This window comes from Pteropus vampyrus, unplaced genomic scaffold, assembly GCF_000151845.1.
Source record: "Pteropus vampyrus isolate Shadow unplaced genomic scaffold, Pvam_2.0 Scaffold10, whole genome shotgun sequence".
In the NCBI taxonomy this organism is placed as follows: domain Eukaryota; kingdom Metazoa; phylum Chordata; class Mammalia; order Chiroptera; family Pteropodidae; genus Pteropus; species Pteropus vampyrus.
The window spans coordinates 13249054-13274078 of NW_011888791.1; the positions used below are offsets into that span (position 1 = coordinate 13249054).

A 25025-nucleotide genomic window follows, 5' to 3' on the forward strand; every position below is an offset into this window, starting at 1 on the left:
TTTCTATGCTGCACTGAATCTCATAAGATGAATAAGTTTCTCATGGGGGAAAAAGGCAAAAGGCTCTAAACAGGGGACCAACATATAAAAAGGCATTCAGTCTTGAAAAGGCAGAGTCTTTCTGAAGAAGACAGTGCAGTTTGGACTGAAATGACGAGAAGGAGGGACTACGCAACGTGCACTGTTCTAAAAGCATTACATGTATTATTTCATCTAATTCTTATAACATTATGAGGTAGAAATATTATTGTCCACATCAGCACAGTGTTTTGAAATAAAATGTCCAAGTTCACATACCTATGCATTCTGAATCTGGAGCGTGAGCTTTTAAACCAATAGGCTATACTGCTGAAGATACATGAGCATCTTTACTTATTTTTTTACCATGATCATATCAGTTTTATAATAAAAATATAATTACAAATGGGGCATTGAATTTAACAGTTAGGAAATCATTGGTCATCTTAAGAACAACAATTGAGTATAATATCTAGCTGGCCATAGTGTACTGAGCAACAGAGGAGTAAATGGGAATTGAAAAATTTGAGATAGTACAGATCAGTTATTCAAAAAATTTGGCAGCCACCACCTTAGCTCGCCCAACACTACCTTTTTCTTGAGCTAGTGAGGGTAGATTTTAGTTTTTATTTTAGCTTTTCCTATTCAAAAGAATCTTATCTAAGAACATACATTGACTGATATTAATAATAAAAATAATAATCACTGTAAGAAAAACAGAAATTTGGTTGTGAAGGGAAAAGAGAAAATATAGACGTTTTTAGTTTAAATTGTAATTATTGCCCGGAACACTAATATATTTATAAAGGCGCTTGAAAAATAATTGCTAATAACAGAAATTTCAGATTAGAGAATAATAATACCATCTAACAAATTGGTATTATATAAATTGGTTTCCTGGAATGTTATCCTCTTAAACCCAACAGAATAGGCTGAGGTCCGAATTAACTGCAATAAAGATACACTACCCAATTGAGGGCAATTAAAAATAAAATTAGCAGATTGATTATGAAAAGAAAAGCATGATAATATTTCATCTAGATCTTACTGCTGAAAATTAGAATAAGAGATTTAACATTTAAATTCAAATTTAACTCTTGTAAGTGACGTAATTGTTGCCTTTAAACTCTGTTCATAAACTGGTGCCATTCTGTTAAAAAGTTTTGATCTGTGTGATTAATACAGTGAATTTTTCAAAGGGTTAAACTTATTCAATTTAAAGCTTTATCTGAGATGATGTTGGTGTACAAAGTTATTTCTTTTACAAAATGATAACGACAATTGATGAGATCTAAAAAACAAAAGGTTGACAACATCTTCAAAATTTTTTTAGAATCTAATTGCTCTCCGGGAAACACTGTTATAGAGAATTTTAGTTATATATAGAAATTAAAGGATTACATATATAAAAATATAAAAGTAATTACACTTAAAATTTGTAACTATTTGTAGACTTTAAGCAACTGACTGTCAAATCAGATCCTGACAGATCCTTACTATTTTGTAATTTATAATTAAATGAATTTAAAATGTGTCTTGGTGTACTCAGATTATTAATGAACATTATGAATAACTGGATACAATTTCTGGCTGAATATAAACCTGATCTTTAAATCTACAAAAAATATAATACCATAAATCACAAGTTTCAAGGTACAATGATAATAAAGATTCATGTGCATAATTCCTAATCTGTTTTAAAATGGTCTTGACTATAGATTTACCTAACTTTGGGCTATTACCAACATATAATTTCAGAGATGCTGGGGAAATAGTTGAGATGACTTATTTTCAAATAAAAAGTAGTGAGAAATAAGAAACCTTGAAGTTATCACTACTTCTTTATACTGTGGAACTGAAAAAAAAAAAAGAAAAAAGGCATATCTTAAAAATTAAAAGCAATTAGGTATGTGAATGATGTAATACTGTTAACAATACATAAAGAAGGGCTCAGTTAAAATCACAAGTCCTATTACATTAAAACTGCCTTAGAAAATTCTGCTACAATGTTCAAGTCCCATAGATTAACAAGTGACTCCTTTTTCTGAAAAGTTATTCATTAACATTTTGCTGGCTATCATTAAGGACTGACTGATTGTGCAGCTTTATTTAAATTTTAATAAAAATGCAAAGATCACACGAAAACAAGCAAATGTAATTATGCACTGTGAAAAGCTGTTAGTGAACACTTCAGAAGAACAACACATGAAAATTAATTTCACTGTACCATATCCTTGTGTCTAGTGGTCTCAGATTACAAGGTTACAGATGATTTCAACTAGAGCAAGATTACTGAGGAGCTAAATGAGTTAAATTGGTAGCCTGACTGCCTCTTCCCTTGCTAATAACTTTATCTATTACCTGTAAGATGATTTTAATAGTATGGCCTTCATGAACTGATGAAGATCAGTTATTAAATAAACATGATTTGCTCTTACACAGTAACTATAATTCCCAAGTAAATGGCTTCTTGATCCCAAATATGGACATGAGAGGCAGTCTAAAAAAGTTCATTTGGCTCAATGAACTTTTGTCTTAAACTACCAGCAGCATGAATAATAAATATATTGTTTAGTTGCTAAAAGAAAGTGTGTTTGTTTGTTTTGTTTTGTGCTTTTGAAATAATGCAAGATCATATTACTCACTTCTGAACTTTGTCGCTGGCCGCCTGGGAGGCCTCCACGGCGTGCTGAAGCTCTAATTCCATGTTTGCTCGATCTGTCAGAGCTTGCTGCAGTTGGGTAGCTAGTTCTTCATTTTGTTGTTGAGTGATGAAAATAATATTCTCTCTACTCTTTAATGCTTCTTCATAGGTACTAAGGGTATGGTTAAACTGATCCTTCAGATTTTCTTCTTGGGATAAAGATTTATGTAAACTGAGAAAACACAAAAATGAGTAATTTTAAACATAAATATGTAGGCTGACTGGCCAATAATTCATTTGACAAAAATCTCCAGTGAGAAATATAAATTACTAAAAATCTCAATAAAGATACACTTATATAAAAGTAACTTTTATGTCACAATATTATACATGATGATTATTCTAGTTCTCTGCTTTGAGGCTGAAAGCTACCCAGACAAATGATTATACATGCTACCAAGGCATATAAGAGGATGCTGCATGATGTTAATTTAATTATGTCAATGTAAATATTACAGTCAATTTTCTTTAAAAGGAATAGCAGATAACTGAAAAAGTATCTCTAGGTAAATAAAAGAATATAATAATAAGCTGACTGCAAAGACGTGAGACAAGAATGGGCATCAGTTTAGTAAATCTAGAGTCTATTCGGCTGAGCACTTAATGAGAATGAATGAAGTTTGTACAAACACCCATTGGCCTTACACAAAGCATTTTTTTACCTGTCATAAGTGAGATATAAATGAAGTTAAAATCACTAGTCAGACTGCACAGGAATAATATGTATTCAGATATATTTCTTTTTGTTAATGAATCTTATGCCAAATACATCTACTCATAAAATCATACAGAGAAATAGCATATAAATTAAGACTAAATGAATGCAGAGGAAAATGCAGATAAATAGAATCCTAAAATGCTAAAGGTCAAATCTTTGATATGTCATTACACCTACCACCTGAGGTTATTTTGAAATGGCACCAAGCACCTCACTCAATTAAATAAAGACATTTTGAAAATATAAATATTTAATAAGGGAAATTTAAAATCCACACAGGAGATGTTCTCTTTTTATTAAATAAAATCACTTCAGTATATGCATACAAAAGAAATGTCGATGGGAGACCTGAAGTAAAACAACCTAACTATATAATAGAGATTGATAAAGTGAAAGAAAGTAATATAACTTTTAAAGCTGCCAAAAGCTAGTCAGGGAACTTTAGCTCTGACCGAATATCTAGTCTGATATTTCAGTGTGCTCACTTTGGAGAAGATGCCATGTAGAAATAAGACACACTTGGAACAGGGACAGCTAGCATTCCAAAAGAAATCACTTCAGGATTCAAATTAGTTCTGATGAAGAAAGCCTGATGCTAAACCGTGGTCAATTGATCAGAATAAGAATGGTGTACGGTGCCACATTTGTAGAGTGTAAAAAGGTATATCTTTCTTTCTAGTTTTCGCCTTATTATTGATCTCGTTTCATTTCTCCTCAGTTCTATCAACCCAAATGTCTAAAGATACCTGTCTCCTGCTCTTTCTATTTCCTTTAATGCTTTCTGCATCCCTCCAGTTCCAACTTACAATTTTCTTCAGTCCACTCTCTTTGTCTATTTGAAAAATTCAAGAAAGAAAGAAACTAAAAACAAAACAAAAACCTTTCAAAAGACAAGTCTGTTTATATTGTTTACTTTTAAAACATTACTTACATTGTAATTGTTAATTACATTTTAAATTACATAAAGTGCACCAATTTAAATTATTCAGCTGGACAAAATGTAAAGAATAAAATACAGAACAAACCCAGAAGGCTCCCAGTGTTCCCTCCCCGTTGATTCCCTTCCCCCAAAGTAATCACTAGTCTGACCTCTATTAAAGATTAGTACTGCTTATTTTTGAACTTTTTGTCTGGCTTATTTCACTTAACATAAGGTTTATGAGATGTATGTATCTTGTTGTTGCATGCAGTTCGTTATTTTTTATTACTATGGAGTATGCTGTTATATAAATATCCCGCAATTTATTTAACCATTTCACTATTATTACTAGCTATTAATATTCTTGTATATATCTCTTGATGGACCTAAGTACTCATTTTGTCCTCCCTAGCTTTACTGAGATACAACTGACACTGTGGAGTAGAATTTCTCTGTAGGGTGTACATATGTTTAGATTCTTAGATGCCGCATAGAGTTTCCCAAAGTGGTTGTACCAATTTACACTCCCATCAGCAATGTTTGGGAGTTCCAGTTCTTCTAACAAGCTCTCTTAGAGTGGGACCACCAGCCTTTTACACATTAGACATTCCAATATGTGTGCGGTGATATTTCACTCTCTTAATATTGTCTCTTGATGAATGTAAATTCTTAGTTTTACTGAAGTCCAATTTATCACTGTTTCTTTACTGGCAGTGCTTTTTGTGTCCCACGTAAAAATCTTAAGCCTATCCCATTCCTTTATAATTTAATCTTACACATATGGTCTCATTTAAAACTCACGGTGGGCCATCTTAGTTTGGTAATTTTGCATTGGCCTATGATATTCAAAATACTCTTCAGTATCCCCTAACTAATTAATTATTAAGAATTAATGATTCAGCTTTAAAAATTTCATTATTAAGATCAAGATACCCTGACTTAATTCTCTAATTGATCGCTTCTTAGTCTTCGATCATTTAATTTTTTTTTTTTCTTTGTGGCAAATTTATACCCAATTTTGATTTTTCTCTCAGATAGACCTGTGACTGGGACTCTACTCTCAAGCTCAAAAAGCTGCTTATCATTTAAAATGACTTCGAAATCTTTAAATTCCCATCAAGATTTTCTCAAATTGAAGCAGTAGTTAGAGTGATCTTTTAAAAGATAAATTATATAATGTCACTTAAAATCCTGCAATAGCATCTCATTGCACTCAGAATAAATCTCGAAAAATGATAAAAACAAATTACATATTTTAACTCATTAAACCTCATAACAACCTTTAAGAAAAGTCCTGTCAATACTACTTTTTTACTGATGACAAAACTCAAACAGAGAGAGGTAATTTAACTTCACACAGCTAACAGAGCCAGAATCTGAACCCACAGTCTTTCCCCCTGGCTAGAACACTCCTCTCTACTTGCCATAGACTATAAAGCCCTGTATCATCTGTACTGCCTCATCTCTAGCCAGATGTTTGGTTTCTCAAGCACATCAAGCTTTATCCTGCTTGCAGCATTTGTTCGAAATGCCTTTCTCTCCTCTACCTGACAAACTCTTACTCATCCATTAGGTCTCAGCACAAATACTGCTTTCTCAGATAAATTTTGATGTTCTCTCTTTGTTATTCTGCCTCATTAACCTTAATATTTCCCTCCTTAGAACTTATAATAATTTGTAGTTTTTTCAGTTTCGTCTTGTGATTTACTTCCCCATTCCAACATACTAGTACTCTATTTACATAGAGCAATTTTATTTTATGGAAAGAACTCGATCCTTAAGAACTTCAATAAGTCAGAATGTTTATAATTCTAAGGAAATTTTCTTATGGGAATAAAGGCGAAGTAGAGAAGATGTATGCCCAGTATATATAAATCTATAACGACTGAAGCACATTTTTGTTTTAGTGCTTTTTTCCTTCAGAATTCTCTTCCCTAAACTGATGACAAGGCCACATTGTTTAGTTTTTTTCAGAATCATATTACATTTAACTTCTTTTCAAAGTTACTGATCTTAAGATGCATTTTCAGCATGATAGCATTAAATTTATTGGTACTTAAATGACACCGTATGGGGAAACTATTTTAAGTTATGGTAAGAATAAATGATGACTCAACAACTGAAGAGCCATTAAATGACTCTCAGAATTTTTGAAGCACGTAACCAATAGTGTGGCTCACACAATATTGACATAGTATGGTAACTTATCTCTGATTATCATGAAGGTAATGAGGTAACATTATAAAGTTTCAATTCACTCTTCCAGTTTAAAAATTTTGTGATTCTTAATGAATTTAATTTTTCTACTTCAGTATACAAAGTAAGACTTTTAAAATAGTTTTACTAAGCACTTTTGTATTATTATAATTCAAATCCACATAAAATGAGACTGCACATTATCTCCTGTGCTGCTCACCACATTGAGTCCAACAGCAGGCCAAGGTTGAGAAAGCCCTTCAGTGAGCATTATATCCATAAGTAGCATGTAACAGATTTCCTTTCTGTAGTGGCTTCTGTGTTTCTTTTACTGTCTCCTAGTCTATTCTGTCATGTCTGTGGTCCTGTTTTCCTGGTCCCTGACTCTCTGTACTGCCTCAGCTTAATATACCTTGGAATTTTTTCAGGTTTCCGACCCACTTTTATGCTTTGCTTGCAGATGCTTATGTTCTCCTCAGCTTGTCTGCTTACCTGCTTGTTGAATTCTCTCTCTCAACTGTAATGTCACCTATGAATTCAGCTTATTTTTGCAACTAAGTACTTTTCCATTTAAACCAAGTTGTGATGGTACTTTTCCTGGCTTCCTCTCTTGTCTCCATGATCAGCTATTACTTAAGTTCTTGCATGAGATCACTTTACTCATCATCCTACAATATGCTCTTATTCACAGTAACTGGTCAACCAACAGTATGTTCTATATATGCTGTTTATAAAAACTGAATAAATATTTTTGGATTAAAAATTTAGAAGGAAGGTACCACCCTGTAGAACAACAAATAGTTCTTAACCAGGAATAATTTTGTTCCTTAGGGAACATTTTGCAACATCTGGAGATACTTTTGGTTGTCAGAAAAGGAGGGGAAGATGCTGCTAGCATTTAATGGATAGAGGCCAGAGATGCTGCTAAACAACCTACACTACAGATGACAAACCTCCCACAACAAAGAATTATTCAGTCTAATATGTCAAAAATGCCAAAACTGAGATGAAAAGATGTTGGGTTTGGATTGTGAAGAAGTAGATTCAAATTTTAGTTCTGTCATTCACTCTGTGTGACCTTGGGAAAAATACTTTACTTACTTGGGTATTAATTCCCTCATCTTTAAAATGAGAAAAATCTCATGGAGTTAACATGAAAACAAATTGAGGTGACTTATCTATGTGGAAATATCTATCAGAATACCTGACAAAGAACAGGCATTCGTACATGCATGACTTTTAAAAGAAACAATTAACTGTATGAAATCTTATACAATACATAGACATTTTATAAATACTTTGATGAAAAACAACTGCCTGTTTCTACAGGTTTTTCATGAATTGGGAGAGAAGTAAACCAGTTTTCTTAACCTTTATCACTTACTGATAACATTCTCAAATCATTCTGGAAAAAAAAAAGAGGGGACAGGTTTGGCTTGTTTTTACTGAATTAAAATAAATAAAGACAAAGTAAGTATGAAAGGCAGAAGTATGTGCTACCTTGTCCTAAGTATACATTTTCTAAGAGGACAGTGTCTGTTTTTACTTCCTGGTTTACTGCATCAATTAACTTGGTCTGAGTTTTTAACCTATGTGATTTGTCCTTTCTCTGAAGAACTTCTTTTAACATTTCTTGTAAGGCAGGTGCACTGATGACAAATTCTCTCAATTTTTGTTTGTTAGAGAAAGTTTTTATTTCTCCTTCACTTTTGAAGGTAATTTCATTGGATATGGTATTCTAGTTTGAAGTCCCAAGTCAAAGCCTGACATCTAAGGTGCTTGAAAATTCTGTTCTACTTTCCATTTCAGACTTCTTCCCACCAACCCTATGAAAACTTTTTGTTCGGGCCCAATGGAAACATACACTGTTCTTCGAAGATGCCCTCACGCTTTTCACGTTGGATTATTGCTCACCCTGTTGCCTCAAGCTGAATGCTCTTTCTCTATCCCTCTCTACACCATATCACTACACAAGATCCAGATGAATTGTCACACCTGTCATGAAGTCACGCTCCATATACTGCCCAAGGAGACACTCCTTCCTCTAAGCTCCCATACCCTTTCTACATCCCTTATATTACATTCATCACTTTCTACTATCCTTTATAGCTAATGTATACTTGTTTTATCTTCTCTACTAGAGCCTAATACTACTGAAGGAAAGGAGTGTGTTTTATTCTTTGTTTTCTTCTTGGGCCTCACACAGTGGCTTCTCTATAGGAGGGATATATAAAAGTGTTTATTGAACATCATTGCTTACATGCTCCATTTGAACAAGCAGGCTCTAGCAATATTAAAAGAATCAGATCAATTTTATTTCTCTTCCTTTTCTCCTTATCTTAATGTGCGACCCCATATATATGCTCTACCGCTTTCCCTCACCCATATTCCAGTCTATTCCATTTTTGGAGAATATTTTTAAAATAAACTTTTTGTATTGAGATCATTGTAGATTCATATGCAGTTGCAAGAAATAATACAGAAAGATCCCTGGGGTCCTTAACTCACTTTCTCCCAATGGTAACTTTTTATAAAATTATAGTATTAACAGAACCACCAAGATATCGACATTAATACAGTCAAGATACAAAACAGTTACATTATCACAAGGATCCCTCATGTTTCCTGAGTTCCCTATCATCCCCATTCCCTCCTTAAACCCTAATAACCACTAAGCTGCTTCCTATTTCTATAATGTCATTTTAAGAGTGTCATATAAATGGAAAGGTTACTTTTAGGATTGTCTTTTTTTTCACTCAGCATAATTCTCTGGGAACTCATCCAGGTTGTTGCATGTATAAATAGTCAATGTTTTTTGAGAAAATGGTTCATTATTTCTAAATTGCCATTTTTATCTGTATAGAGTTGTTCATAGTAATCCCTTATCAGTTTTATGTCTGCAAAGTCTACAGTGATACCCTCTGTTTCACTCCTGATATTGGTAATGTGTCTTTTCTCTGAGGTTTTATGTTCATCTTCTGTTATCTTCTTCCTTCTGCTTGCATTGCATTTATTTTTCCTGAGGTAGGAGCTTAAGATTATTGATTTGATACATTTCCAATTTTCCTAATGTATGCATTTAGTGCTATAATTTCCCTCTCAACACTGCTTTAGCTGTGTCCCATAACTTTGGGTACGTTGGAATTTTATTTTTGTTTACTTCCACGTATTTAAAAATTTTTTTCCTTGAGAATTCCTCTTTGACTCATGGATTATTTAGAAATGTTTTGTTTAGTTTCCAAGTGTTTGAAGATTTGTTTCCAAGTGTTACTGATTTCTGTTTTGTTTCTACTGCAGTCAGTACGATTTCAGTTCTTTTAAATTAATTGAGGTTTGTATTATGACTCAGAATATGATCTATCTTTGTATATATATGTTCTGTGGGCATTTAAAAAGAGTATGTATTTATTCCTTAGCTCGCGGCTGCATCTCTACGATCTCTTCACATGACTTTTTCCTTTTTGTGTCTCTCTCAAAATTCCCTCTGCCTCTTTTTTATAAGCAGACATATGATTGCACTGAGGACCTATCTTGATAATCCAGATAAGCTCCTTTTCTCAAATTCCTTAACTTAATCACATCTTTTGCCAAGTAAGGTAACACTCTTAAGGTTCCAGTGATTTAATGTGAATATCTTTTGAGAACCCATTTTTGGCCTATCACAATCAATAAAATGGATAAACCTCTAGGCAGGCTAACCAAGGGGGGAAAAAAAGAGAGAAGACACAAATTACTAATATCAGAAATGAGAAGTCATCACTATTGATCTCAGAGAAATTAAAAGGATCATAAATGAATGCTATGAACAACTCTATATCCATAAATTTAATAACTTAGATGAAATGGACCAAATTCCTTGTATGATACAAACTATCAAAACTCACACAGGAGAAATAAATGATCTGAATAAATCTTTATTTATTAAAGAAACTGAATCAATAATTAGTAACATTCCAAAAAAGAAAGCACCAGGCCCAGATGGATTCATCAAACATCAAAGGAAGAAATGATACCAATTTTCTGCATTCTCTTCCAGACAGTAGAAGCAGAGGAAACACTTTCTAACTCAATCTATGAGTTCAGCATTATCCTAATATCAAAACCAGATAAAGACACAAGAAAGGAAAACTTGTCAAACTAATATCTCTTATGAATATAAATGTAAAAATCCTCAACAAAATATTAGGAAATCAAAGCCAATAAAACAGATAAAGAATTATGTACTAAGACCAAGTGGGGTTTGTTCCAGGTATACAAGGCTGGTTCAACATTAAAAAATCTATTAATGTAGTTCATCGCAAAACAGTCTAAAGGGAAAAATAATTTAATCACATCAATAAACACAGAAGCAGCTGTTGCCAAAATGCTAAAAGAAATTCTCAGCAAACTAGGAATAGAGAAAAAATTCCTCAACTTGATATAGAACGTTTACAAAAAACCTGAAGCTAATATCATACTTAACGGGAGAAAATAAATGCTTTGCCCCACAGATCAGATGTCTCCTCTCACATTTCCTATTTAACACAGTACTGTAAATCCTAGCTAATGAAATAAGACAAGAAAAGGAAATAAAAGGTAGACAGATTAGGATGGAAGGCATAAAACTGGCTTTGTTCACAAATGACATGACTGTCTATGTAGGAAATCTCAAAAGACTCAACAAAAACAAGAAATAAAAACAAAACCCCCGGAACTAATAAGCAATTACAGCAAGGTTGCTACATACAAGGTTAATATAAAGTCAATTGCTTTCCCATGTAGCGGCAGTTAACAACTACAATTTAAAATTAAAACACAATACTATTTACTATCACCCCAAAAATGAAATATTTAGATATAAATTTAACAAAATACATATAGGTTCTATATGAAGAAAACTCTGATGAAAGAAATCAAAGAAGGCCTAATTAGATGGAGAGATATTCCATGTGCATGGATAAAATGACTCAGTATTAATAAATGTCAACTCTTCCCAACTTGATCAATGAATTCAATGCAATTCCAATCAAAATTCTAGCAAATTATTTTGTAGATGTTGACAAACTGATTCTAAAGTTTATATGGAGAGGTAAAAGATCCAGAACAGCCAACTCAATACTGAAGGAGAACAAAATTAGAGGACTGACACCACCCAATTTCAAGATTTGCGATAAGACCATAAGCAATCAAGACAGCATTATATTGTTGAAAGAATAGACATATAGAGCAACAAAAAATAATAGACTTACACAAATATTGTCAACTGATCTTTGAAAAAGAAGCAAAGGCAATTCAACAAACAAGGGATAGCCTGTTTTCAACAGATGATGCCCATAAGAGAAAAAAAAATGAATCTAGACAGAGAACTTAGACTTTTCACAAAAAGCAAAAATGCTAATAGGCCTAAAGAGTAAAATGCAAAACTATATAACCTTTAGAAGATAATATAGAAAAAAAACTGAGATAACCTTGGGTTTGTAATGAATTTTTAGATAACAACACCCAAAGTGAGATTCATGGAAAAAAAATTGATGTTAGACCTTCTAAAATGAAAAACTTACTTTTTCACTGTTAAGAGGATTTAAAGACAATTCACAGACTAAGAGAAAGTCATTGCAAAACACATATTTCATAAAGGATTAGTATGCAACATACACAAAGAAATCTTAAAACTCAACATTAACAAACCACTCAATTAAAAAAGGGACAAACAAATCTAAACAGATCTTTAACCAAAGAAGAAATAAAGATGGCAAATAAACATATGAAAAGATTCTCAACATCATAAATCACTAGGGAATTGCAAATTAAAACAATGAGATATCACTACACACCCATTGGAATGGCTAAATCCAAAAAAGTAACAATACCAAATTTTGGTGAGGATGTGGAACAACAGAAACTCTCGTTTATTGTTGCTGGGAATGCAAAATGGTACAATCACTCGAAAGACAGTTTGGCAGTTTCTTACAAAGCTAAACATAAATGTTATCATATGATCCAGTGATTGTGCTCCTAAGTATTTACCTAATAGTGATGAAAACCTATGTCCACACAATGAGATGTACACGAATATTTATAGCAGCCTTATTTATAATTTCCCCAAACTGGAAGTAACCAAGATGTCTTTGAATAGGTGGATGCAAAAACAAGCTGTAGTACATCTATGTAATGGAATACTATTTAGTGATTAAAAAAATGAGCAATGAAGCCATGAAAATACATGGAGGAACCTTAAATCCATATTACTAAGTGATAGAAGCAAGTCTGAAAGAAGCCCATCTGGAAGGCTGCGTACCGTATGATTCCAACTATATGGAGACAGTAAAAAGATCAGTAGTTTCCAAGGGTTCAAGAGAAGGGGGAGAGGGGTAAAAAGGTGAAGCCTATATATATTTTTAAGTGCTATAAGACTACTCTGTATGATACTGTAATGGCGGATATGTAGAAAGAACTGTACAACACAAAGAGTGAACCATAATGTAAACTATGGGCTTTAAGTTTTAACAACGTATCATAATGGTTTCATTAATAGTAGCAAATGTGCCATACCAATAAAAGATGTTAATAATAAGGGAAACTGTGTGTGTGGGAGGAGGAGGTATAGAAAAACTCTGTACTATCTATACTATAAATCTAAACTGTTCTAATAAAGTCTACTAATTATCTGCCTCCTCAGCATGCAGAGTAGGAGTGAATATAAGCTAACTATATGTTCAGCAGGAGTGAAAAGTGACATGAGCTAACAAAGAAAAAAGGGCACACATGGCCAACAATGGTATAAAGTGTCCAAATCAGAGCTAATCATAATTGAATTCAGTTATGTGTGTTACAGTTTATAAGTGATAAATTGAAACACCTCCACAGGAGGGTATATCAGGTAGGGTCATAAGTCCTACCTATGATCAGGTATTATTATATTTATGTTGCCACTAAAGAACAATCTGTTAGAAATGGTGTAGAGGAAATCCCAGTACAACATTAAAGGTTGGATTAAATTACTTCTAGATGTAAATGATCTCTCAATGCTGAGGCTTAGCTAAATGCCAAATATCATGATTTGTCATCCAATTCTGCTGAGATGGAGTACCCTATCTAAAAACAGTAACTAAGGAGGAGTTTCACCTGCATAAAGGTCAGTTCTAGGCAAAAAGATTTTTGAGGAGCTTAGCACACACTCTCAGTAGCTGGTTTCTTAGCAAATAGCTGAGCAATTTGCTCAACTATTGAAAATTATGCCCCATACCACCTGCATAAATAAATGATTATACTAAAAATGTAAAACAGCAAATAACCAACTGTTCCTACACAGGGTAAATATTTTCAATTAATGATACTAATTAACTCCCTTAGGAAGAGCAAATCAAGTCCTACTAAATATATAGGTTTTTTTTTTTTTTTTCACAACATGTGCAGCTTAGGATAAACACAGATCTCGGACAAGAGTTATAAATAAACTCATTTTATGAAACCATTACAAATACATAGTGCCTGATACACAGCTGTTGCTGAATTGCTAGCTGGTTAATTGAATTGTTGAGTATAGGGTTCAGTCAGTACATGCATATTGGAAGCATGTACTTTGTTTTACTTGGATTTGAGTGGCTGCATTGTGACATCTCAGGAATGCTTCCTTACCTCATATAAATGAAAAACTACTTGTGTGCTGGGCACTTTGCTAGAGCTAGAGATAGAGAGGTGACTAAATACAGACTTCAAATTACTACAAATGCTGTAAAAGAAGGGAAGCAACATTAGAGTTGAGATTTAAAGATGAGTAGATAAAATTAGAAGAAGGGTGGAGGAAGAATTTCAATCACAGGGAAGAGCATGTGTGAAGGCCTTACAATAAGAGAAAGATGGCTGGGTTGCTATTTGGAGCCTAGTTAAGTTGTGTTAGTGTTCAGAGACTAGTGAAAAAGTGGTTGGGTCTAGATCACATAAAGTCTTTTGGGAACAAGAGAAAGGATTTGGTCTTTGTCCTAAGGCAAATGAGAAGCTACTGAGGGATTTTAGAGAGAAGGTAACAAGATTTGCCTTAAAAAAAAAACAACTGCTCTGGCTAGGGAATGTTCTGTGTATCTCCATTACCTGATAGGACAAACAGCCTCTAACTGGTAGACTCAACTCTGCTCCTTCTGAGTGGAACAGCTCTGGAATTTCAAGAAAACATGGCTCAAATCTAGGAAATATAATAAAGTTCTAGAACTCATCTTTTAGTTACATCGGCTCGATATACTATTTATAAAGATGTTTTGTTTTCTACCAGTGATTCTGAACTCACTAAATTCTACAGATATTCCAGTCTGGTCTTAAAGATGGGATTTCTCCTAGATCTAGTTTGGGATCACCTTCTTTAGAATCCAGGTGTGCTTGCTGTCATATCATCTTCCAACTTCAATTCATGACTCTGCAATCTGCTCTGTCCAGATACTGCTCTAATGATCTGGTTGCTAAATATTAAAAACACTTCAATCTTGATCTTATCTGACCTATCCGAATCCAGTTCTTGCTGGAAATGCTTTCTTTTCCTGCTTCCCAGAAAATACACTTCTGGCTTTCTGCTTTGTCAAAAGTATTTCTTGATGCTTCTCAATCTCCTTTGGGGGTGTCTTTTCCTCTATCCATTCCTTTATTATAGGTGTCTTCTCTCAATCTACCCACACTCCCTTGATTTCAACTCACTCCAATGGCTTCACTTAATCATCTATATAGCTAATGACTCTTACCTCTGAAGTATTTATCTTTAGCTTAGTTTTAAATCCTGAGCACCAGATATACATAATCATTTGACCATCCTGCAAATATCTACAACTCAATATGTCTAAAAATGAACTCATGATCTCATTTTATTCCCCTCTCCAAATGAGCTCTTTCTCTTCTCTCACTGGGCACCACTGTCAGTGTTCGAGCCCCAAACCTATGCATTATCCTTGACATCTATTTATCACCACACAATCTAATGCATCCTTTTGATTTAAACTTAAATCTCCCTTGCATCTTTTGTTTCTTTCCAGCCCCATTATCATTATCTTAATTTAGAGTGCCTGCTATTATTTTCTTAAGTGGATTACTACAATAGTATTTTCACTTGTTCCTTGCCTTGAGTGTGTTTTAAAAAGCACAGATATGAATGTATCACTACCTGGATTAAAATTCTTCAATGACTCCTTACTGCTCCTAGGATAGAGTCCAAATTCCTTAGACAGCATTTATAAAGCTCTTCATGCCTCTCTTTCCTGCTCATTTCTCATTATTCACCTATTTACCTCTATATCCAGCCAGGATGAACATCCCCTGGCACACTGACCCTATCCTTTTTTACTTAACTTGCTCCTACTCATCCTTCAGATCTCAGCTTGTTTCTGCAAGAAATCTGACCTGTTGTCCAGATTAGGTGATCTTCTCATATGTTCCCAAAGTATTCTGACCTTTCAACTGGATAGATGTCAAGTAATTGTTTTTTCTCCCCCGCCCCCCATTTGATATCTAGTGCCTAGAAAAGTATTTAATAAATATTTTTGGAATTATTATTATTATTTCCTTAGGCCTGCTTCATGTGGTTCTTAATTTATTTTTGTGTGTGCGTCTTGACTAGAATCTCTGTGATTGGTATGAGTCCTGGAGAATATAAGCTATAGATATTTAGTACTGGGCTGTAGTTAACTAATATGGCTTACAAGCTGATTGCTTTGTGAACATTAGGGTAATAAAAAGCCTAAGGTTTTAAAAGATGAAAGAAATAAAAACAAGCAAAAATAATTTTCATGAGTTCTTCTACTCTGGAAGGGGACTTAAATGGATACTCTTTACTATAGCATTATTGTGAATTTTAGTAGTTTTCCTGGAATGCTAAAAACAAGTGTTACTGGAGGCCCCCCTGGTGGCTGAGTGATCATTTGCTTGTAGTGAAAAAATCCTTGAAAGGGGTCATTAATTTAATAAATATTTATCGAGCAACTATATATATAGTGCCAAGTACACTCACTGTAAATGCTTGTGGGGGGGGGGGGGGGGACAACAGTAACCAAAACAGATAAAAATGTCTGATCTTATAGAGGTTTTGTTCATCACTTTATCTTAAGTACTTGAAAGAACTGCTTAATAAATATCTGTGAATTAATTAATTAATGTGTCTTAAGGCCTGCTTCCAAGCTGATTCATTCTGTACTTCCTTATATCTTGATGGCCATCTATTCTAGATGTGGTACTGCATGGCAGATCCACAGATAAGGAAGAAGGAGGGCTGTGACACAATTCTCCTGGAGGTAACCTCTACGTCTCTCCTATTTTCCTTATTTCTCTGATTTTAAAATCATTTTACCATATTTTGGAGTAATCACCAACAAATGTTAGTTTGTGACTTTTAAAGCAGGTCTCTTTATAGTGAATAGTTAGAAGTTATCTTTCATCATAATTTTGTTGATGATTCTGGCTATGGAAATTATAGAAATTATGTTATTTTAGAAAATTTCACATGTGCTCTGTACACCTTATTTAAAAGGAAATCAATTTATTTATTTTGTTATATATTTTTAGCAGTTTCTCTGTATAATATGTAGCAGTTTCTCTGTATAATATGTGAAAATTAAAGACTTGACTAAAATCTGCCCAAGCTTCTATCAGACTGCTTTATCTACATGTTTTAGGGATTATAAAGATAAAAGTAAGGTTATTGTTTCTTTGAGAGTTAACTGCTCAGGAAAGCATTCATTCAGAGTTCTTCAAAAGGGAATATTTGGTTTATCAGCAGTCTGATAACACTAAAACATGCCTTATATCACATTTATAGGCATCAGAATTCTTTTAAAAAAATGTAGCTAATAATCAGCATGAATGTCATTTACTTTTGTTTTGGTCTCCAGGGAATATTGTTTACTTTGCTTTAAAATTTATGTGAGTCATTTTGGTTATATGCCTTTTTTAATTAGCTTGAAGGAAGCAATCACTGGGGAGAAAGCGGAAATCAATTCCGATCCGATATTGATAGCTACTGTGCTGTAAACTGTGTGTCCTTTCTAATTAAATGTAAACATGTTCAGTTCTAAAGTCCACCAGCAATGACAACAGTCACTAGGAAAGATTGCCTAAGTACTGCTCCACTGATTTGCCTGGCCTTTCTTTTTTTCACTGTTGTGCTTGTGTAATCATTGCCGGGGGTGAATGCTGGTTGTAACTGGCTTTTTTTAGGTCATCTTCAGAGAAAAGATTTGACAAGAATGTAGAGTGCTCTGTAATACCTCCAGTTACTTATTAACTATGTCCTTCTGATAGCTGATCAATGGCATTGCACAGAGTCAAATCTGTCGCACTAAACTGCCCCCCTACCCCAAGCCAAGTCTTGGTAAATATTTAATGGCAGTAAAGGTGTTTTGCTAGTTATCAAACTGATATGTTAAAGGACTCTTAAAAGCAACTTTATCTGGCCTTCCCTTCCATAAATAATTGCTCAGCAATATAGTATGTAGGTATAAAAGCATTTGAATTTCATTTTATTGAGTAACTTGTTCAGAAAAAGACCAAATAAGAATTAATGTTAAAAAAGCCTCATTTTAATCTGTTCTAAGTCATTTAAACATAAGAGGGAAAAACAAACCGCCAACAAACTTCTCTCCTTGGTGAAATGCCAACTCTAAGTATAAAACAACCTAGCCCTTTCACTTTACTAAACCCTATACCAGACTTGTTTAAAACCCGTTGTACAGCTGCTGTCATAAGGAAATGTTATAAAGTTTCTGTTGCTATAGAGTTGCTTTTTATTCAACACAGTAAAGGTTAGGTTTTTCATCTTTACCTTTTTAATTATCTATTGAGTTTTAGGTTCCCTTGTTTTACTTATTTTAACTTCTGCCTAGGCACAAAACGACATCAGCTTCGATTTTTAAATAAAAAAAGACATCTCTTCAGACTACAGTTTTATGAGAATACTTGATAATTGCCTGGGATCTAAAAATGAGGTTGAGTTATTTACACTTATTTCATGTTTACAGATTTTAAAGGAAGTTAACACCTTTTTAAAAATTCTGGCATATATCTATCTGAAAATGTAATCCTAAATTTAATACTAAATACTGACTTGACTTATGAGGAATAAATTTAAATAGCATAACTATAGAAAGTCATTTCCTAAGTATCAAATAAGAGCTGGCGACTCAAAGCATTGCACTGTATTAATGATTCAAGATGCATCCTACGATAAAAGAATTAAAATTGAAAAAAAAAAGTGTGAGAGTAAAAAGGTTAAAGCTAAGTTTTCGGAATGGAAAAATATTACAAATGTGCCTGATTTGAGGTAAAAACAATAGATTTTGCAATAGTGGGATGATCTGTTTATTTTACTTTGTGGTGATCTGAAAGGAATGTTTATATATATTTTTTTGTCTGATGCAACTGGTGTATAGAAGAGAAATATCCTATCAGTGACATATGAATTTAATTTTTAAGATTTTACTGATGGTCCAATTACTATGAAGGCAAAGTTTCTGAATTTTTTCTAAAATCCCAAGGGTTAATTAATAATATGGTTTTGTATACCTTGAGAGAGCAAAGTACCATGCTCCAACTTTAAAAGGAGATTCATTTTGTATATTACCAACCTCAATACATCAAAGTTTGGAAAGGTGGCAGAGAATATGCATGTTTGTTTTTTTTTAAATTAGTATTTGTTTTTGTCTCTTGAAGACATGTCTATATTCATTTTGATCTCTGAAGAGGTATGTGATATAATGATATTTCCCTATTTCTCAAATTTTTGCCAGAGACCCATATCAGATCAGAAATAGGGGCAAGGCAGCAAGTACATAAAATGGCCACAAAAACATCATTGGAATAAATTAAAAATATGGTGCTAGTTATCTCATGTTCCACAGGTCACCAATTACTCACGTAAATGGAAAAAATGTACGTTGGTATCCTGCCGCTGAAACAGATAAGTACCTCAACTGGAAATTAAATTTTTTTTTTTTCTGGCTCCAATCCACAACTGCATTTTATAATGTTAACTATGACAAATCGCATCAACTACACGTACGAGCCGGCTAACTTCTGAAACTAAATAATACGTGGTGTGATGACCTAGGCGATTTAGTTCTAAATCATCTGTTTCTTCAGAAACTGGTTTGGAAAATTTCAACAGACATGCAAAAGGTACACAACAGTGGTACTAACACAGACTGTGGGATAGGGATAGGGAGGCTTCTTGGAACATGTGATGTCTAAGTTGCATCTTTAAAAAATAGTAGGAGTTGCTCAAACGAACAAGAAAAAATATGAGTGAACTGATATGGTTTTCAACCTTTTGTCGCACTTATTTTGCTTAGCACGATCATCTCGAGATCCATCTATGTTATCACAAATGGCAGTATTTCATCTTTTCTTATGGCTGAGTAATATTCCATTGTATATATGTATCACCACTTCTTTATCCAATCATCTATCTTAGGACATGTCGGTTGCTTCCATGTCCTGGTCACCATGAATAACGAAGTTATGAACGTTGGGGTACATATATCTTTGCAGATAAATGTTTTCAGGTTTTTTGGGTAAATGTCCAGAAGAGGGATTGTTGGTACAATTCTTAGTTTTTTTGAGGAATCTCCATACTGTTTTCCATAGTGAATGTACCAATTTGCATTCCCACCAGCAGTATATGAGGGTTCTTTTTCCCTCACAACCTCTCCAAGCTTATCATTACTTGTCCTGTTGATGATAACCATTCTAACAGGTGTGAGATGGTATCTCATTGTAGTTTTGATTTTTGTTTCCCTAAGAGCTAGTGAAGTTGAACATTTTTTCATATGTTTGTTGGCCATTCGTATGTCTTCTTGGGAGAAGTATCTGTTATAGTCTCTGCCCATTTTTTAATTGGGTTATTTGTTTTTTATTGTTGAGTTGTATGAGTTCTTTATATATTTGGATATTAGGCCTTTATAAGAGGCATTGTTTGCAAATATATTCTCCCATTCGGATACTTGCCTCTTTGCCTTGTTGATTTCTTTTGCTGTGCAGCTTTTCAGTTTGATAGAGTCGCATTCATTTATTTTTGCTTTTATGTCTCTTGCCTATGAGGTCGAATTCATAAAACCCTCTCTAAATCCAAGGTCCATGAGCTTAGTACCTATGTTTTCGTCTATGGAATTTATTATTTCAGGTCTTATGTTCAGATCCTTGATCCATTTTGAGTTAAATTTGGTGTATGGTGATAGACAACAGTCTAGTTTCATTCTTTTGCAGGTGGATTTCCAGTTTTCCCGGCACTATTTATTGAAGAGGTTTTCTTTTCTTCATTGTATGTTTTTGGCTCCTTCGGCAAAAATAATTTGCCTATATATGTGTGGGTTTATTTCTGGGCTTTCAAATCTTTTACATTGGTCTGAGTGTCTGTTTTTCTGCCAATATTACAGTGTTTTGATTATTATTGCTTTGTAGTATAATTTGAAGTCAGGCAGAGTGATACCTCTGGCCTTTTTTTTTCTCTCAAGATTGTTTTGGCTATTTGGGTTGTTTCGTGATTCCATACAAATCTGATAATTTTTTTGTTGTATTTTTTAAAAAAATGCAATTGGGGTTTTGATAGAGATTGCATTAAATCTATATATTGCTGTGAGTAATAATAAGGTAATTTTAACTATGTCGATTCTTCTATTCCATGAACAGTGAAGATCTTTCCATTCCTTTGTGTCTTCTTCAATTTCTTTTAATCGTGTCTTGTAGTTTTCAGTATATAGGCCCTTTACATCCTTTGTTAGGTTTATTCCTATGTATTTTACTCTTTTTGTTGCAATTGCTAAAGGAATTGTTTTTTTTTTTCATTTCTTTTTCTGAAATTTCATTGTTGTTTATAAGAACACTTGGATTTTATAACTAAATGCTTTATTTCAAATTTTGTATTTTCATGATGAGCCCTCTTTTTATATTAGATGTGTCTTTGAAATAAATTTTCTGTCAACAAAGTATATATTGCTGAAATATGTCCTTTTTATGCATAAATATATCTGAATATTATGAAATACCAAAAATATTAGTTACAATTTTTGAGAACTATTCAATTGTAAAAACCATTCCTTGAAGGTAGCCTGTAAAGTGAATTTTCATATCTCTATGCTTATTTTTCAAAAGATTAGATATTCTTATGAGAAAAATATTAGGATGAACTGAAATATTTTGATACTACAAAAAGGATGAAATCATAAACACTAGATTTTTATAATACTTCAATATCTCTATCTATACTCTGGTAATCACTGACTATAAGAGGTTTATTTTTGGGAGTGACAAACACAACTACTAGACCTCTTTGAAGCAAGTATATTATCAAAACAAACCAACCAATCTAACAAACTAACAGCTAAATGATATGGCAAGATATTGCTAAGAGACAGTTATCATAAAATAGTAACATTTTTTTTCCCTAGAAGAAACAATCTTTTTGATATTCTAAATGAAATAATCAAACATATTTATCACTACCTCCTACGTGCTCAGTATTGACAGAAATAAGAGAAATGTGACTTGTTCCCTAGTTAACACTGGCATTACTTTCTCACACGTATTTATATATAGACGCTTCTTGTACATAGCTTTCATAGCATAACATAGCATTATATATTATATATATTATATGTAATGCATATATTAATCTTAGGATCCTTTTGTTATCACTTGTCAGCAACAAGGTCACGAACAGTGATTGAGAAGTGAAAAATGCATAGATTTTGTGGTCAAAGGACCTGGGTTTTTCCATTTACAATCTGTCTGACTTTGGGCAAATTACTTAACTGAATTTTAACTTTCTCAATTGTAAGACAGATAATACAGCTCACTTCACACAGTTGTTACGAGGATCAACTTAGCTTATGATTATAAAAAGAACTCTGCCAAAAGTAAAGCTCTATATAAGTATTAGCTAACACTATCACTATACCTTCTGTGGTGATTACCTAGACAACATAGGAAGTGAGGGCTGGAAGATCTGTATCAAAGTTGGCAAAGAAAACTAGCCCCAGAGAAGGCTAAACTTGGGTAGACTCTGAAGCCTATAATCCTGCAGAAGTAAGAGAACTGGGGCTATGAGCATAGTTCAGGTCAGAGAGCACATAGAGTCATAAACAGAGCTGGTAGAAAGAATACAAGGTTCCACGGATCGGCAGATATTTATACTGGGGCTACTGTATGACCTAGTGTGGAAATGTCTTATTTTATTTATTCTAGGTCATGGCTAACTAGACCTACTTTGCAGATTTTAATAAGTGGCTGTTGAAAACTTCTCTTGATTATAACTGAGTTTAATACTATCTCTTTAAAAAAAACAGGATCCTTTAAATCACATATAACCTCCTTTGGCTCCTTGCTTCCAAGATGACCAAAAAAAAAAAAAAAAAAAGAAGGAACAATGGTCGTGACATAAAAGGTCATGGCCATGTGTAGTGTATTTGCTGCACCAACTGCGCCCAATGCATGCTCAAGGACAAGACCATTAAGAGTTTGTCATTCGAAACGGAGAGGCTGTAGCTGTGAGGGACATTTCCAAAGTGAGTGTCTTTGATCCCTGTGTACTTCCCAAGATGTATGTAAAACTACATTATCATGCGAATTGTGCCGTTCACAGCAAGGTAGTCAGGAATTGCTCACATGAAGCCCAGAAGGATGGAACACCCCCATCCCGATTTAGACCTGCGGGTGCTGCCCCATGACCTCCATCAAAGCCCATGTAAGGAGCTAACTCTGAAGATCTATTCTTTGGAAGAAAATAAAATGGAAATTATACTTAAAAATAAAATAAAATAAAATAAATCACACATACATGAAAAAAAAATCTGGGATTCTGGCTTAAATGACAGATATTCAAATCTTCAATTTTGGGGACAGGAAAATAAACTGATATTATTGAGTAATGTAAGTTTTCATCCATGAACAATTCTGATTAAATAACCTAGACAATTTCAATAATTAAGAGACATCAATGAATATGCAAAGAACAATGGATTTTGTTAGGACACTTTGGTTCTCATTCGATTTCTACCACTAACAAGCCACGTTACCTTGACTTATCCTGTTTAGCTTCTTTAGGTCTGATTGTAAACCTGAAGATAATAACAACGATAATGTATATTGTTTTGCTAAGTGCATTCAAAGTTTTACACACTCATTTGGGCACTTTATATGCATTATACACATTATGTATATAGGTAGTTATCACTTCCATATAAAACAAGAAAATGGAGGCTAAAGAGGCTAAGTAATTTACCCAAGCAAGTAAATGATTGAGCCAGGATTCCAATCATGATATGCCTTTTCCAAAAATTATGTCGTTTTTCGTTTTCTAAAATGTGACTTTCTCGGGATTCTTTTAACCTTAAAATTATAAGACCAATGTTTAATCAAGTACAATGAGTATAAGTACACATTCTAAATTCTATATGTAGTATACCAAAGATTAGTTATGGGATCCTAAGAAATCCACTAAGCCTCTCTTTGTTTCACTTTTAAGCCATTTTTATGAAGATAATAATTCATGTTATCTCACAAAAGGTGGGAAATAAAAAGTGTTTATGAGCTCAATACAGAAAATACAAAGAATATGAATAATATTATAATTGTCTATCATATGTCTAAGAAAGCTTTTGAAATTTCTTAAAAGTCACCTTCTACAGGTAAATAAAATGCACATGCTAACATCATTCATTTTTCAATCATTACTGCTGCTTATTAATACCAATGCCTGGTTTCTGAAAGGCAATTCCTCAGAAGGCCATTTAACCAAAAATACCTAAGGAATAAAGCTTAAGGAAGAAAGAATGAACATCCTGCTCCTTGACATTAATCACATTAACTCAGAGTACCTAACCGACAGCTATGGCAGTACTCCTAACTGGAAGACATTGAAGTTAAAGCACAGGGCTTCAAAGTTAATGGGAGTTGCACAACTGAAACACTTTATGTCAACTCAATAATATGCCCCTAAGTTATTGTTCATGGATAGTGCCATTCCTCTGTTTAATCAAGAGTTAAAGCATGTGCAGTAATTCCCTATTTTTACAATATTATTTCTGACAATAAAGATAACAACTATGAGAACAGTTTTTAGCTGGCTAAACCTGATGTACTGGTTTTGTTAATAAAAAATTCATGACAATTAATGAAATGGATCTATTAAGACAGTCCCCTAAAGTAGTACGGCTGCCCCACCTACAAATGAACTTCTCATGACCTGTATTATCCAGAAAGAACTGTAGTAACTTGCTCTAAAAATTGTTACATACAAAAGGTTCAAACTGAATCAAAGCATTACTCAGACGCTGGCAAAATACTTCAAGTGAGGAATGCTTGACATGGCCACCTTTAATCATGTTTTCATTTGCTGTTCATATTCATAAGACTAATTCTGTAATTCATGGTTTTCTCTTGCATTAAATTTTAATAAATGCAAATCTATATTTAAAAATCACTTAAAGATAGTAATAATTGACACTTGGCTACATTCCAGATTTCAT

The 25025-nt window shown here is 33.4% G+C and overlaps 1 protein-coding gene and 1 pseudogene across 11 annotated transcripts in view; one reads left to right on the plus strand and one right to left on the minus strand.

The window, feature by feature from the left end:
• MIPOL1 (mirror-image polydactyly 1) overlaps positions 1-25025 on the minus strand; it is a 263509-nt gene that overhangs the window by 67540 nt on the left and 170944 nt on the right. For all 11 annotated transcript variants that reach the window (XM_023522262.1, XM_023522270.1, XM_011376476.2 and 8 more), the window contains one exon: positions 2664-2894. In XM_023522262.1, the coding sequence (XP_023378030.1) occupies positions 2664-2894 (231 nt within the window). The remainder of the gene's footprint in view (positions 1-2663; positions 2895-25025) is intronic.
• Positions 22891-23298, plus strand: LOC105303306 (annotated as a pseudogene).